This window comes from Rhinopithecus bieti, unplaced genomic scaffold (assembly GCF_001698545.2).
Source record: "Rhinopithecus bieti isolate Rb0 unplaced genomic scaffold, ASM169854v2 scaffold_28987, whole genome shotgun sequence".
Taxonomy (NCBI): Eukaryota; Metazoa; Chordata; class Mammalia; order Primates; family Cercopithecidae; genus Rhinopithecus; species Rhinopithecus bieti.
This window is the reverse complement of record NW_016812958.1, coordinates 70,445-87,211: the sequence shown is the minus strand read 5'-3', so window position 1 is coordinate 87,211 and position 16,767 is coordinate 70,445. Positions and strand designations below refer to the sequence as shown.

The following is a 16,767-nucleotide window of genomic DNA, read 5'->3' as shown; positions in this document are numbered from 1 at the left end:
TACAACATCTTAACACTTAAAAAAAAAAAAAAAAAACTTTTACTGCCTTAAATATATACATTGACTGCCAGGTATACCTTAATATCAGAAATATTAAAATGTAAAAAAAAAGTATGTATTGTAGGATTTGAAAATTTGATATAAGAACACAATCCTAAATATGAAAAGCGTCCCAGTTGATGGTGATAAAAATGTACAATAGTGAACCAAAATTCCTCAATCCCTTTCAAATCTGTCACAGAAAGCTGCTGCATAGCTCTTAAAGCCAGTAGCTGTACCCCACACAGTAACTAGATTGCACTGAACCCAAATATCCCACACCCATGTATTTATCTGTGCTATTAATTGTGGCCTTTGATAATAGATCTTTTTCTGCATTTCAGTGTTGTGCAGTCCATTCAAAAAGATACCTTACAGTGAATTCATTCCATATTATTTGAACTTCATAATTAGGCAAAATAAACGCCAATCATAAACCTATTTAGCGAGTAAATTAAAATAAAATGTAATTTTAGTCACATCACTACACTGTGAGACATTAGAATCATCAAAAATAATTTACTTTTGAGCTACAAAATAATTATAAGAAAAACCTTTGTAGAACCAACACCTTTCCCCAATATCTAATAATGTGTAAGATTACTAGTTTTATCTCCTGTTGTTCCTTACTTCTGTGAGAAGAGCACGTGGGCCAGGGCCCACACCTGTAATCCCAGCACTTTGGGAGGCTGAGGCAGGTGGATCACAAGGTCAGGAGTTTGAGACCACACTGGCCAAGATGGTGAAACCCCGTCTCTACTAAAAATACAAAAATTAGCTGAGTGTGGTGGCGGTCGCCTGTAATCCCAGGTAATCGGGAGGCTGAGGGTGGGAGAATTGCTTGAACCAGGGAGGCAGAGGGTACAGTGAGCCAAGATCATGCCACTGCACTCTAGCCTGGGTGACAGGACAGAGCAAGACTCCATCTCAAAAAAAATAAAAATAAAAAAATAAAAAAAAATAAGTATGTGAACATCAGCCCAAGGAAGACAAGGTTGTGAGACAATAAGAAAGCACTCCAGAACATCCAAACGTCCACTATGGGATATGATGCCCACTGGCTACCTGGCGAATGTTAGAGTCACAAGGTAGCTGCAAAAGTTTGTCTGAGCCCAATGTCACTACCTGCATAGTTCTCTGAAAGTCAAATCAGATGGTTCCAGAAGGATGCTACATAGTGTATCTCTCACTGATCCTCTGGTCCTCACCAGCACCACCCTAGACCATGACAAATCTGCTCATTTTTTAAATAATGCAGTTTACAGATGGATTAAAATACTTTAATTTACAAAATAGATCATATGTTTTAAATACTAAAAACCAAGATACAAATAAGGAATTTCAAATTTCCTAGTTTTGTAAAATACCTTCATTCATTCTATTGAGAATATTCATTCTATCAAAGACAGCTCACTATTATGTGTGATTTTAAGTCCCTGTCATGAATGAAAAACATCAGAGGGCTAAATTTGATTTTGGCCTTGCTTGTTACTTATAAGTTTACACCAGATGGTTCTGTAGTTTGGTTTTGGTTATTTTCTTTTTCTTTTTACCTCTTTATAGATTCCAGTGCATTCATAGTAATCTCTAGAAGGGAGGCCAAGTCGAGGTTGATCAATCTGTAAAAAATATACATGAAAGAAAATAAATCATTCAGCGAATATAGAAAAGTTAGAAAAATACAAGCATGTCTATGTATGTGAAAGATCCTACTCTTGCTGTTTATAGGGGTAACCATCAGACACTGAGTAAATACCTAGTTAGGAAATGGTTTCTACACTACTTGTAAGTGTTATACTAATGGGCAGTTAGATAATCTGGAGGACTGTGCTGCAGATATTTAAGGAAAACAAAAGAAAGTGAACAAAAGATTTACTGGGAGGGATTTTTAATGCAGAGCAGAAGGTGCAAGTGAACAAAAACATGTTAGATTCCAGGACGTGGAAATTTCTAAATTACATATTCACAGATTTCCCAGATTTCTCCGGATTTCACAGAATCCGGAGATTCTAATGTGCTCCCCTGGGAACATTTTCATCTGCTCCCACCCTTAGTTGGGATCCCCTTTCATTGGAGGGAGTGGGTTAATAGTCTTCAAGTTGATTTGGATGGATGGGGAGAAGGGGAGGAGAAGTGGAAAACCTGTAAGGTAACTCCAGAACCTTTTAGCTAATGTAACTTGTGCCAGAAAATGTTTTTTAAGATTCTCTACCCTAAGGGAATGGAAGCGACTTCTCCATGGTTCCCCTCAAAGCTGCTCTGCTCAGAAGAACCTCAGTAGACCCAGATAGCAGTTAAGGGTGTGAAAGATGAAACTCAGTTCTGCACCAACGTGTCTAGTCCATCTATAATACCCAAGTGAGAGCTACCTGGGCATACTTGCAGCTTTGCGAGATTGTTTCTGACTCACTGCATGGCAACATGAGTGTGGAGGTGAAACAGAGCATTTCTGGGTTAAAGAGAGAATCCTAGCAGCTGTGGAGGGCCTAGGCCAATACAAAAGAAACATAACCCAAAGAACTGGTATGGAAAGAGCCAGAAGATATCTCCACCTGAAGGGCCCTGAGCCTTCCCCACGCCCTGGCCCTCAAGGTGATCCCGCAAGGAGAAAGTTTCAGAAGAGAAAGAGTCCCCTGCAGGAGATTTGGGTTCAATTCCTTTCATGATTTTAATACAAATGACCATAAAGATTTATGCAATAGTGACACAGATATGATTAAGTGATTCAGTAACCTGCAATTTTTAGTATAATTCCTTATACAGGAAACCAAGAAATAAAAAAGGAGGAAAGAAAACTCTAAATTTTCAGTACATTCCAAACATATTCATTAATCTACTCTTAGGTGATATCTAAATCAAATTGTTTACATTTTAAAATACAATAAATCCATTTTAAAAGAAAGACTTTTTTTTTTTACCTTTAGTTGAGAAAAAAGTACAGATATTCTTTAGTGAGGAAAAAAATTATGTTTAAAATCCCTTTTCTATGTTCTTTTTGAAAGCAATTATTATTTTTTGGTTTCCAGACCTGCATTACTTCTATAAACCAAAGCATGCTCCTTTCAAGTACCATAAAAAGAAATTAGGAACTTTTTCTGCATAGGAGAGGCCTGGAGCCCTTCTTCTCATTTGTTTTGTGAAGGGAGAGGTATCTAAAACAGAGGTAGCAGAAGCAAGATGTGAATGTCTAAAGCACAGCATTAAGAAAATACTTTCAAAATTGGGACTCCAGGTATTAGGGACACAGCATGAATATACTACCTCCTTGCTTATTCAATTCAATTGAAAATAGCATTATTTCTAAATATCAATAACAACAATGTGTGTGGGACTTTTGTTACAATTTAAAGGTAACTTTAGTTATTTGCCACACAAACTTACATGAATTACATGATTCACAGAATTCTTATCATCAGTGCCAACAAACAAATTAATAAGGACTTTTTTCCCATATTTAGAATTCAGTTGTGCAATAGCTTTTTCAGCTGTCCAAGAAGCACCTAAAGCAATAAAAGATAAAATATATCTTTAGAAGCTTTAGTTCATTAATGATATTATAGTAACATAGATTTTACGTGGCAAATATTTTTTAAGTAGGAAAATTGCCTTACCATATTTTTGCTCCCAGTTTTCTGTTGCTACTGGCCACCCATATATGTCTGGTAACAGTTTCAGAAGAGGTTCTCCACCTCTGCTATCAATAGCAGCTTTTGAAAACAACAAACATAAATTCAGTTAGAAATCTAGGCATAGTTTGGCACCAATATATGCATACTCCTAATGAAATCAAATGAAGAGCACTTACATTCATTTATACAAGACCTGTACAATGTTTTTGCTTTCTGCACTGCTACTATATCTTCAGTTTTGGGTTCTTGAAGGACATCTGAAATAAGGACATTTAATAAAATGCATCAACACAATTGCTTATTTCACTATGCAAACATACTTGTTCATTTGCAGTAAATTAACATTTGCAAGGGGAGTTCAGTTAAAAAGGAAAAAAAAACTCGCTTTTCTGGAGGTACATTCATTTCCTCACCCAAGTTCCAAAACCTTATAGGAAAAACCAAACCCCTTACCAGATTATCAGTCCTAGCACAGAACTGGGAATCAGTTTAATCAGCCAATTTAGAAGAAAGTCCTTTTGACTAGATTATCTTTTTTTTATGAACAGTGATGCATACTGCTCTGCCATAGGTAACAGTTACTTTTCTTGAAATTGAGATTAAAAAGAAAACAATAACACAGAGGAATTTGGAATTTAGTATGAATAGTTCTTTTGAAGGCTGGAAAATAATTATCTTTGTGTGACTGTACTGTTCATGCTCCAAATGAATGAATTGAATTGTCCTACTTGTTTCAATGTTAAAAAATAGCAAAAATTGTTCTTCTACAAATAACTTCTAGAAGAGGGGAGAACACAGAACAGAGGATAGGAGGGACTTGTCTAGATTTCTTAACTTCCCAGGGAGACAGTCTTAGCCAGGTTAGAATATACCTATGCTGGGAAGGCAAATCTTAGTAACATCTTACAGTGACTTTAACACAGGGTTTGGGTAGGGAGACTACAAAAGTAGGTTTCTGCGCCAATCATTTAATTTTTTTTCTACCCTAAAATGACATAAAACTACCATCTTGGCTAAGTATAGTGGCTCACGCCTGTAATCCCAGCACTTTGGGAGGCCAAGGCTGGTGGATCAACTGAGGTCAGGAGTTCAAGACCAGCTTGGCCAACATAGTGAAACCCCGTCTCTACTAAAAATACAAAAATTGGCTGGGTGTAATGGCAGGTGCCTATAATCTCAGCTACTTGGGAGGCTGAGGCAGGAGAATCGCTTAAACCTGGGAGGCAGAGGTGGCAGTGAGCCGAAATAGCACCATTGCACTTCAGCCTGGGTGACAAGAGCAAAATTCCATCTCAAAAAACAAACAAACAAACAAACAAAAACCCAAACCTGCCATCTCTAGGGATGATACAACTTTATCATTTGCATATCTACAAATGAAAACAGGAATGCTAAGAGATGTCAGCATATCAATTTCGGTGTCTGCCACGACCAAAGTGACTCGGTGGTGGCACACAAATCCTGGAAGGATTATTAACTTTTTAATCTTCTGTGACATTCCTTGTAATGGCTAACAATTGTATATTTAAAAAATGAACATATTAAGAGAGCAATCTTTGATGCACAGACACACTTTCCACTAACCTTTCAAAACGACTTCTAGTTCATCTCTTAAAATGTCAAAGTTGCCGTAACGGGAGCTGGTCTCAGGAATGACATTGCGTTTCAGCCAGCCTCCACAGGCATATTTGAAGAAGTCTGCACAAGGCTCAGCGGTGGCATCCATGTTTTGGATCAGTCGAGCAGCTGCAAGAGCAGAGAAAACACTAGATACAATGATGGGTTTATTTCTTAAGAAGCTTTAAAGGAGAAAAAGGCGTATTGCTCCCTTTTGATTGCATCCATTTGTCAGATGCTCCGTTTTCTTTTTTATATAAGTCAATTCAGGTGGATGAGGAATACTACCTGTGCATAGTTCTCTTTTCCTTCACTATAGTTGGTTCGTTTTATTTTGAACTATGTGGGTCCTTCCACCCTGGGTCCCACAGCCTTCCCATCCCACCCCCGAATCACTAAGTTTTCTGGCTTCCTATCTCAGAAGAACAAAGAATAGAGGTCTACTTTGAGTTGGCCATCCTGCGCCTGAGGTTAGTATGTCATTCTTCACTCTGATAACTCTAGTTGCCAACTCTGCTCTTCAAAGTGCTGTGACTTTTGAATGTCTCTGAGACTCCAAGCCATGGAAGATTGTTAATGAATTTTTCTTATTTTAGAAAGGATCTGAAGCCACTGTTATTACTTCCTGGACCTTGCTCAAATGAATTTTGTAATTCAGATTTGACATCCAATTTGCATTTGTTTATATAGAGTCTGTCATTATAAAACTCGCTGTAAGCTTATTAGTTTTTCTTAGGTCCACTTTTATCTTTCAGGACTATGATGAAAATGCAAATCAACCAACACTGAGTATTTACAATCAAGATGCTGACTCTGCTAAGACCTGCAACTGATAGAGAGAAAGACGGTATGAAACAGGAATCATTACCAATGAAGGTGGGAATATGGCCCAATACCCATAATGTCTATACCTGGAACAGAGAAAATTCTGCTCCTGCCCTCCCCACTTTCAGTCTCATACAAGTTGAACTGTTTTGGAATGAAAACAAAAGAGCAACTGAGAATTCATCCGTATCAAGAGAATAGAGCTCTCAGATGAGCTTTTGAAAATACTTCACTTTCTGAATTAATTAATTAATTAAAAACTTCAAACAATTGCTGAATTGTGTGGATTTTTTAAACTTGGTATGGTAAAAATGGTTTCCAGCTAAGCGTCAAGCCCCTTCTTTGAACCACCTTTTCAGAATGTTTGCTTGTCTGGCTGGAGCCTCAGGACCCAGCTCTTTAATACAAAATGCTCAGGACTGTTACCAAACCAGTCCTCTCATGATTTTTATGCCTTAGTATTCGGCACATTGCTATCATAGCCTCCTGGATTTGAAACTTTGGGTAAAACTGTATTTCCATTTCCCCTTGGTTTACTGGTAATTCATTTGCCCCTCTTCCATACCTCTCATTCTGATTGGTAACTGGTTTACATCATCATTCCTTTTTGACTAGAAGTCACTCAGTTCTTCATCTTGATATATTCTACACATCTTTCACAAACCAAACTTCCCAAAAGACTCTTTTACACCGGCCACAACCTCGCTGAAAAATGTCAGCGGCTTGACATTTCCCAGGTTAAATTATAAACTCTTGGCCAGGCACGGTAGCTCATGCCTGTAATGCCAGCACTTTGGGAGTTCGACACCAGTCTGGCCAACATGGTGAAACCCAAACTATGCTAAAAATACAAAAATTGTCTGCCCATGGTGGCAGACACCTGTATTCCCAGCTACTCAGGAGGCTAAAGCAGGAGAATCGCTTGAACTCAGGAGGTGGAGGTTGCAGTGAACCAAGATTGCGCCACTGAACTCCAGCTTAGGTGAGAGAGAGAGACTCTGTCTCAGAAGTAAAAATAAAATCTTTCGCTTGGTTTCTAAACCTTTACCAGATTAAATGGATCACCCTACCTTCTTCCCCTTTTCCTCTTTTGGTGTTTTATGCAAACTCTGTTCCAAACAGATGGACCTCGTCAATGTGTCAGAAACGTTCCTTGTGTTTTCTTAGTCCTGTGCCTTTGCTTTAACCTCCTCATCCCACAGCTTTGATTGCCCTTGTCACTCTTTCCAAATTCTACCCGTCATTCAATGTTCAGCTCATGTTCCATCTCTTCCCTGATGCTTCTGTGACTCAAAACTTCAAGGAATATTCCTCCCAACTCCTGAGAGCTCATTGCCTCACTCTGACTTCAATGTTTAGATGAGACTACTTTGAGTTTTTCACTGTAAACACCTACTCTGTCTACCTAACCATTTTGTTGATGTGATTAGTCTCTTTGTGTCACCTAGCACCTAGGCAGTAGGGGTGCAATTATGTTTATTTGTGACTGAATCATCTATGAGTCTTCTTACCATCTTCTCTTACAGCTCATCACTCCCCTCCTCTCACCTCATCACAGAGGTCAGATCAGTTCTCAGTTCACTGCCTCCGGAGTCCATTTCATCCTTCCCATTATTTCCATTCTGTTTCAAGTCTTTCTCTCAGACTCTGTGCACTTTTGACCAAGTTGTGGCTCCAGGCCTCTTCCTACCCACGTCCATTCTGTACTCCACAGGCAGAGTCATGTTCTCAAAATACTTGAGAATGTCATTTTCCACTCCAAAATTTTCAACACCATCATTTTGCAATCATAATAAAATCCAGGTTCCATAGCACATTGTAACACTAATAGAACTAATGAAGCTTCTCCTTTGCTACTTTCTCACATGAGCCATCCGTCACAGTTAAATGAGTGTACTCAGTTTCTGTGAGACACCTTATGGTTTTCTGCCTCTGTAACTTTGACCATATTACCCAGCCCCAACACGTACTAATAAATACTCTTTCATATTATTTCATTTTGGAATTTCAGGCATTTTCAAAGCCCATTCCAAGTACTCCTTCTTTATGAAAGACTGGCCTGAGAAAAGTCTGTATCAGCTCACAACATATTCATTTTTTGCATGCAAACTCATTATCTCCTCACCTGGACTGTGGTTCTGTGAAAATAGAAAATGCATTTTCTCTCTCCCAGAGCCTAACACTGTGCTCAATCCAAGACTTTCCAGTAAGAACTCCAACTTTAACACTTCAGTTAAAGGCTAGGAAACTGATCTAAAAAAGGTAAAGAGAAAAGCAATTCCCTTGAACTCTGAAGGAAGTAAAATACGGTAATGGGAAAGGTGAAAAATAAAGATTCTAAATACATAGAAGATTATTACGCAAAATGAGAAACCAGAAAACTAGAGCCTGAAAGAAGTGCTAACTACAGACATTCTAAGAACACACTTAGCAATACATAACTCTTCTCTTTTAAGATACTTAAAAACATTTAAGCTGAATGTTGTGAAGGTTATGCCAGAAGGGGGCACTTCTGTTTTCTTCCCCTTTCATGGGAAATGAATGGCTTCTGTCACGACACCACAGAGCAATAAACTCTACTCAGAAAATAGTGAACAAGTAATGAACAAGCAGAATGAACAAGGAGAGTCATGAACAAGTCCTACTGCCTATTTGGAAATACCACCTGTCCTTAAACACTCTGAATAAAAAGGATGGCTGGAGGTTTCAGTTCTCCGATCATGAGTGCAAATTCTCCATCCTGTAAATGCAACCGTACTTCTCACATCTCCCAGGAGGCAAAAAGTACAGTTGAACTACTGGCATCTGCACAACAAACCAAAGAAATAACATTCAGTTTGTGAGGGATGTGCAGAGCAGAGAGAGGAAGAGAGAACTCTGCTAACTCCTTCCAGGGCCACTCTTTAAATTTCCCTTGGACCAGAGAGCTTGTCTGAGCATGGATGCATCCAATCGCTTCAAAGAGAGCTCTCTGTTCTGATGAATATTTTGGGGCCAGGGGCCAAGTCAAGTCATGGGCTAGCACTTTTATGCTGGGTCTTTGATCAACCTTCCTTTAATCTCTTATCATGAGTTTGATTCTCGTTTTGCACCTTATCCTCTGGACCTCCTCTGTGCTGACTTTTCTTTGAAGTCAGCGGTAGACTTGTGGGTAGAAGGCCGTAGGAAACAGACATACAACTGTCAAACTGGTTGTAATTGTTTTTATGTTTTGTACTTTGTTTTGAATTACTCAGCCTCTCCACATAGCCACACCTGGGCTCTTCAGATGTTTCCTTATCTGTGGGTCTCTGACATCTCAGTAAACAAATGTGGTTTCAAATCAGACAAAATTATTCATCTTAATAAGCAGATATAAAAAAATAATGTAGTAAAGGCAAATGTATTGACATGGAACGTTGTTGACCAGATGTTTAAAGTGAAAGAACGTATACTATGATTTTTCAAAATCTGTATAAAAGCACAGAAAATCTAGAAGGATATATACTAACATATTTACAGCAGTTAGATCCGGGCAGAGGGATTAAGAGTGTGTTTAATTTTGTATTATTTGCTTATCTTTATTTTCCAATTTGTATTAGATGAACATGCATTGCTTTTGCAATAAGGGAAAAAAGTTTATTTTTAATTTAAGAAAATGGTCACACAAAGACAAGAAAAGTAATCTTCTATTAATAATGAGCTTATTTCTTACAAATGACAATTCTGAATGTTTCGAGCTGATAATAAATGACACCATTTTCTTTCTAACTAATCTTCTTGTAACATTCCCCCAACTTATTTGACTATAGGAATTTAAAAACAAGTTCGACTGCCATCTGGGAAGTTATTAATTACTGTATTCCTCACTGAAAAGTCTATTGTGTGTGTATGGATTGAGAGATGTAGTATACACTGGGAAGAACGTTTGGGCTCTTTTAAGCCAGACAGACCAGTTTTGAATCCCAGAACTCCACCACTTTTTAGTTGTACAAGATTAAGTAATTTTTCCAAGATCAAGCTGCTAGTAAATTATGGGGCCCCAAGGCTTGCACTTAAACGTGTATGGCTATGAGCCCACACTCTTCCCTCCCTGCTTTGGATGCAGATGGCTGGTGGGGGACATGTGAGAAGCAGCGCCTTGCATGGCCCTCCTTTCCACTCCTTTCCAAGTACGCTTTCACTCTTCCTTTGCCCTGCCTTCTCCTTTACTTCCTCTCTTTCCTGCCACTCTGCAGCCACAGCCTCCCCACTGTCAGACTTATCACCAACAATTTGTGCTGGGAGAAAGGCAGGACAATGTATAGCATGAGGACTTGAAGAGTCCACAGATGAATTTTTCACAGTGGAGTAACCAGACAGGAAAGTGGCATGGAGGCCACTTTAGGTGGATGCACTCAAAGGCCCATTCAGGGGTGCATCTTTTTGAAGTGGACATGTAGCAGGGTTCCTGCCTAAGTTATCTTTGGAGCACACTGGAAAATGGGGTGTGAAAAATCTCAGCAACATGTTTTAGGGCAGTACTTGTCAACCCTGGCTAAACACGTGAATCATCTGAGAAGCCTTTTAGACACATGGATGCCCAGGATCTACTCCTGATCAATTTAATCAGAATCTTTGGAGTGAGTCCAGACATTTTTTTTAAGATTTTCTAGAGTCGGTCTAATGTGCAGTCAGGGGGAACCACCACATTAGACAATAGAGAAACATGGAAATGAGGACCAACAGATCCAATATTAAAAAAGTATAGTCCCATACTTACTTGAAGTAGGAATATTTCCTTTTCCCTTTTCAGTCTGTAAATGCAAATAGGCTTACATCATGGCAATCTATGTTTTGCAGTGACTTCAGTCTCTTATAATTGACTGGCAAAGTGTTGCAAGGAACCTCACATGTGTCTCATGCATAAGCCCATGACCCCAAGATTCCACTCTGCTCCACTGACTTTAGCCTCCATGGCCTCCTACCTAGTCCCCATCCATGATCCACTTCCTGCTGGGTGCTGAAGCTGGATGATGCAGGGAAAATACCTCCTTTCCTCATCTTTCATTGTCTCAAGTGTTGAGCAGGGATCTTGTGCCTACAGGTAAACGGGTCTCTTGAATTTTGCCCCCATGGCCTCCTCTCTCAAGAACCACAAGCACCAACAGGCCTAGTTTTGGAGTGATTAAAATAGCAAAATTGTACTATATTCAAAATCAGTTCTCTCTTCTGATGGCCAAGGAACATTTTTGTTGATATCTCAGGAGGCTCACAGGCCTCTCAGAAGAAACTTGAGGCACAGCATTCCATCAGTCTGCTAGACATGATTAGACACGGTGAAATTCCAGTTACACAGGACCCCACTGCATGTCTCCCTTAAGAAGAGGCAACCTTAAGTCTGCCTTTGAATGGCCTCCAAGCCACAAGATCTCCCCTTTCTTATCTGCATGCCTTGCTTTCCAACATTACCAATAATTTGTTAACTGAAAATAGGATTTGGGGCACTATATACACAACAACTATTTTAGTATTTATATATGTACATTCCCTGGAGGCTTGTTTTCTGGTGGGGAGGGGGGAGGGTTTAAAGAAATTTCTACATTGTCTAGTGCTCCTGGGGAAATTGTGAATAAAACAGGGGAAAGTTGACATAAATATGATAGTCACAAAGAGCAAATGAACAAAATAGATAGCATAAAGTTTTATGCTGTAGTACGTTTACATGGCTTTAATTTTTTGTTTTTTTTTGAGATGAAATCTCACTTTTGGCCCCCAGACTGGAGTGCAATTGTGCGATCTATGCTCAGTGCAACCTCCGCCTCCTGGGTTCACACCACTCTCCTGCCTCAGCCTCCTGAGTAGCTGGGATGCCTGGCCAGGTTTAATTTTTTTAATGTTCATCATTACTTAGCAGATTGTTGATGGTTTCCCATATGAATTATTTCACAGGAATTAAAAAACAAGTGTGGTTTATTCTAGTTATTTGTATGAGTTTTGTTCTATATAAAGTCACTACTACACTGAATTAGTGAATACTGAATCATTGACCCTAGGGGAAACACAAGGTTAGGTTCCTGTGAGCTTCTGGTCACACAGATGATTAATACATAGCCTTGTTTTATGTGTGTTTCTGTTCGAAGACACCTTACTCAATATATTTTGTTGATTCACTAACATTTAGCTCACACCAACAGTACTATAATTGATGCCTGAACAATGTTTATCCATTGCATGTATTTTCTCTGTAAGGTACATCACAGCCTTCTTGTGCTTCAAAACAGTAGATAGCACTTCCACACTACAGTTGTGGACCATTTTAAAGTGAAATCATCACCAAATAGCACAAAAATGCAAAAAATGTTGACTAAATGGACTACAAAAAGGATCCTTGTCTATGGTTCCCTTGTTCAACCTCAGCTGAGTACATTTGTGTAGAAAGACTGAAAGATTTTTCACCAGTCTGTGCATGTCTGTAAATGGCTGTGAGAAAGCTGCAAGTAGTGATTTGGGGGTAATAAATACATTTTAGGCAGTAGGCGAATTAGCAAACACAGAATCCACAAATAATGAGTAATGACTGTGCTTGTATTCTTTTTTTCTTTGGGTCTTTTGAAGCATCTAGAAAATGTACAAAACAGGAAAGAAAACTAAGTGGGAAAAGATACAAATAATTTCTTTCTCAATTACAACTCTATTTTAAAAACTCTTGGTCACTATAGATTAGCCACGTTTTAAATAGGTTAGGCATCTATTTACAACATACATACCACATATATACCCCTGGTGTCGTGACAAAATTCCTCTATTGACTATTCTTTTTTTTTTTTTTTTTTTTTTGAGACAGTCTCACTCTGTGGCCTAGGCTGGAGTGCAATGGCGCAATCTCGGCTCACTGCAACCTCCACCTCCCAGATTCAAGCAATTCTCCCGCCTCAGCCTCAATCAATTCTCCTGCCTCAGACTTCCGTGTAGCTGGGATTACAGGCGCCCACCGCCACGCCCAGCTAATTTTTGTTTGTTAGTAGAGACGGTGATTCACTATGTTGGCCAGGCTGGTCTCAAATTCCTGACCTCGTGATCCACCTGCCTCGGCCTTCCAAAGTGCTGGGATTACAGGCATGAGCCACCGCCCCCGGTCCCTCCATTGACTATTCTTTTTTATTTTTTTGACTTTTTTATTTTTTGAGACGGAGTCTCACTCTGTCGCCCAGGCTGGAGTGCAGTGGCGCGATCTCGGCTCACTGCAAGCTCCGCCTCCCGGGTTCACGCCATTCTCCTGCCTCAGCCTCCCCAGTAGTTGGGACTACAGGCGCCCGCCACCTCGCCCGGCTAGTTTTTTGTATTTTTAGTAGAGATGGGGTTTCACCGTGTTAGCCAGGATGGTCTCGATCTCTGACCTGGTGATCCACCCGCCTCGGCCTCCCAAAGTGCTGGGATTACAGGTGTGAGCCACCGCGCCCGGCCCATTGATTATTCTTAATCTGCACTGAATTAAGGCTTAGGGAATCATATATGAACAAAACTGTTTTCAGCTTGTTCTCTTCAAATTGCTTAAGTTCTCAGCTTCCTAACCCCAAACACACAACACCAGTATCCTAACATCATTATAATTAGCCTGATTTATAACTGTTCTAGAAGTGTCCAACAGAGGTCAGAGAAATGTTGGGGCACTCAGGAGCGAATGCTCTTTTGTAAAGACCTTAGGACACCCATTTTTGACCGAACTTTCTGTTGTAAATGCTTGCTTTATTAGCAGACACGAAGCTTGATATTACTTCTAGACAATTTTTGACAATTTAAAAATCTCTTTTGACAACATTCTGAAAGTACAATTGACCCCATTCCCTTGCTGCCACCCTCCTCCCACCATCCCCCCAACCAAAATTCAGAGAAAGTCAGAACTTTTTAAAAGAACACAAGGAAAATGCAATGTAATCACAACGGGTCACAAAGGATTCAATTCAAAAGGCAGCCATGTGAAAACTGGAATCTGGGGGACCATTCTTGAAGAGAAAATGACCGAAAACTAGCAAGCACATAGACTCTAATACTAATAAAAACCAAATGGCTTTCATTACAAACACTCAGGATGATTCCACAATCCACTCTTCATTTTAAATGAAAATCCCTGCCCCCAAATTGCTTTTGTGATGCCTTGGTTGAAGAAAGATGGAAAGTGGGGGATACCAGCTGCTGAGTGTAATCTAGACTGCTAGTTTATCGTTTAGCTCAAACACTCACTGTCAACCACTGGTTACGTTCCAAGAAAGCCAAGGTCATGACTTATGCTTGTCTAATTGGTGAGTACCAAGAAACCATCACTATACAACTGTTCAGAAACTAGCTGCAGACTTACATAAGCAGATATGAAAGAAGTTTCCAAGCATAGTGAATTTACTCTGTACAGCTGTACTGTCAAGTAAAGAGACCTATTTTTGCTGCTCTAGTTTGAGGAGTAGTTTATAACTATATTTCATATATACATGTGACTAATTTATCTTAAATGTATAGGTCTTATACATACAACAAATATGCATACACACACATAGGCACAAACATATGAATAATCAACCTGGAATCCACTTGCTATCAGATAAATTCACTATCAGATTTAAACATAAAATGTAAACTATAGGATTTTCATTTAGGTTTAGCCAAAGATTCTTAAATGTAATAATAATAATAACAATAGAGGCCAACACTTGACATACGTCAAACACCAAGTGCCAGCTTCATGCTGGCTGTTTTTTAAATGCTTTCTTTAATGTTTGTTTTCTTTTAACCCGGTATGGTAACTATATTTGTGTCCCCATTTTCCAAGTATAGAAATTGAGGGTAAGTAATTTGTGTCCAAGTTCACATAGTTGGCAAAGGATAATGCTGTGTTTTGAACTCAAGTAGCCTGGTGGCCAGCATCTGGGATCTTATACTATGTGAAACTGCCTTGGGTTTTAATCATTTTTCTTCCTTAGAACTGCTTTATAAAATAGGACATATTACTCCTATTTTAAGAAAATCTAGGTATGGGGTGGTTGCAAACTCAAGGTCACCAATACAAATTTAAGGAATTCGTCTAAAGCTGAGCCTAGGTCTAATTTTAAGCTGATGCTTTTTCCTCAGTATCATTCTGCTTTAACACCAAATAACATTTAAAAATTTTCAGAAACTCTACGGAGAGGCAGAGAGAACCCAAATTAAGTTGTAGAGTAACCACCGTTTTTCTTGACACCCAATTAAAATTTTAATTGCTCTATAACATGTATATAATTGTATAAAGTTTTTTCACCTCATTTGGCCCTGGATTTTAGAACTCATTGAGATAATCACAGAAATCTCATGTCTAATGGATTCACAATAATAATCTTCAGTTGGCACTCCCGAAATTAGTGAAATTCTTCAGTCTTATCTCATAGCCCATTTCAATGAATGGCTCAGAGCCAAGGGAGGACTGGCAATTATTTTCCTGTAGGGATTCCTCCAGAATTCGCAACCGAAACACATTCTATTAATAATAATAATAAAAGTACTCTGTGATACAGTTAAAGTGCCATAAGTCTAAAATAATTTTCTTTTCAGGTACAATTTGCATTTTGAATCCTGAAAGACTCTGCTGGCAAAAAGCTATCAGGGATCATACTGTAATTTAAATACAATATATCACTTAAAATGAGTTATCAGAGATCTGCTGTTGATTATAATGTTAGCAAATGATGATAATGTTCCTTTTTTAAACTAAAGCTATAGAAGGTCATGAAAAGGCTCCATTGTTCCCTTAGTAACACTCTTCAGGTAGATCCCAAGTTCCCTGCACTCTGGCAGACATCTCTGAAGAGGCAGCACTGGGGTTCCACACCCATGTTCCTCCTGTTTAAACATTGTGTTATTTTGGATCATATTGTTGGTTAAGAATAACCAGCCAACTTCAATAATATGTAATTACTGAGTGTAACTCAAAGCATCCTGCCTTTGCATCAATTTTGGTTAGGGAGTGGTACAAAAAGACAACAGCCAGAGGACAAGCTGAGTAGACAATGCTTCTTGAATGCTGCCTAAAATGATATCAAATTCTTAAAAAGCTCTTCTCTAGAGAGCACGAATAAATTGAGTAACTATTAGTAAACCAAACATTTGATTGGCACAAGGCAGTGTTCGGCTTCACATGTTTATATTTTTTACTGAGTAAATAGCTATTTTCTATCATAGAAGATCCAGAAGATTATGTTAAATCATTTGCTTTCTCCAAAAGGTTTTCTTCTTGTGAAGCACAAAAAGACTGAAACTTTTCATTTGATTTCAACAAATATTGATGGCCTCTATATACCCGACACTATTAGGAACTGAACATACCATGGTGTGATAAACAGACATAATCCCTGCCCTCACAGAGCTTGCAGGTTTCATCTTAAACAAGACTTTTATAATGTGTGTGAACTCCTACATGGTCACTATATCTAGATATGAAAGGTTGTTTTGTGATGCTCAGGTCTTATTTTCAATTCTCAAACTTACTCAGTGTTCAGTTGACAAGTAAAGCTCCTACTTCAGTCAGTTGATAAGTAAAGCTCCTCCTAACCTAGAGGTAAGGAGTCACTTGTAATGTCCTCCCATAAATTAATTTATGCATGTATGCGTGAGCTGGCTAGGAATTTGAATTCATGTGTTATGAATGAAGTGAGCAGGGACAGAGGAGTTTTAG

General features: G+C 38.9%; 1 protein-coding gene across 1 annotated transcript in view; it reads right to left on the bottom strand.

Annotated features, from left to right (window-relative positions):
* The window catches only part of MME (membrane metalloendopeptidase), a 91,017-nt gene that overhangs the window by 50,985 nt on the left and 23,265 nt on the right, over positions 1 to 16,767 (bottom strand). Inside the window, 5 exon segments of the mRNA XM_017847381.1 lie at positions 1,593 to 1,658; positions 3,421 to 3,539; positions 3,651 to 3,746; positions 3,845 to 3,925; positions 5,253 to 5,414. Of these exon segments, the coding sequence (XP_017702870.1) occupies positions 1,593 to 1,658; positions 3,421 to 3,539; positions 3,651 to 3,746; positions 3,845 to 3,925; positions 5,253 to 5,414 (524 nt within the window).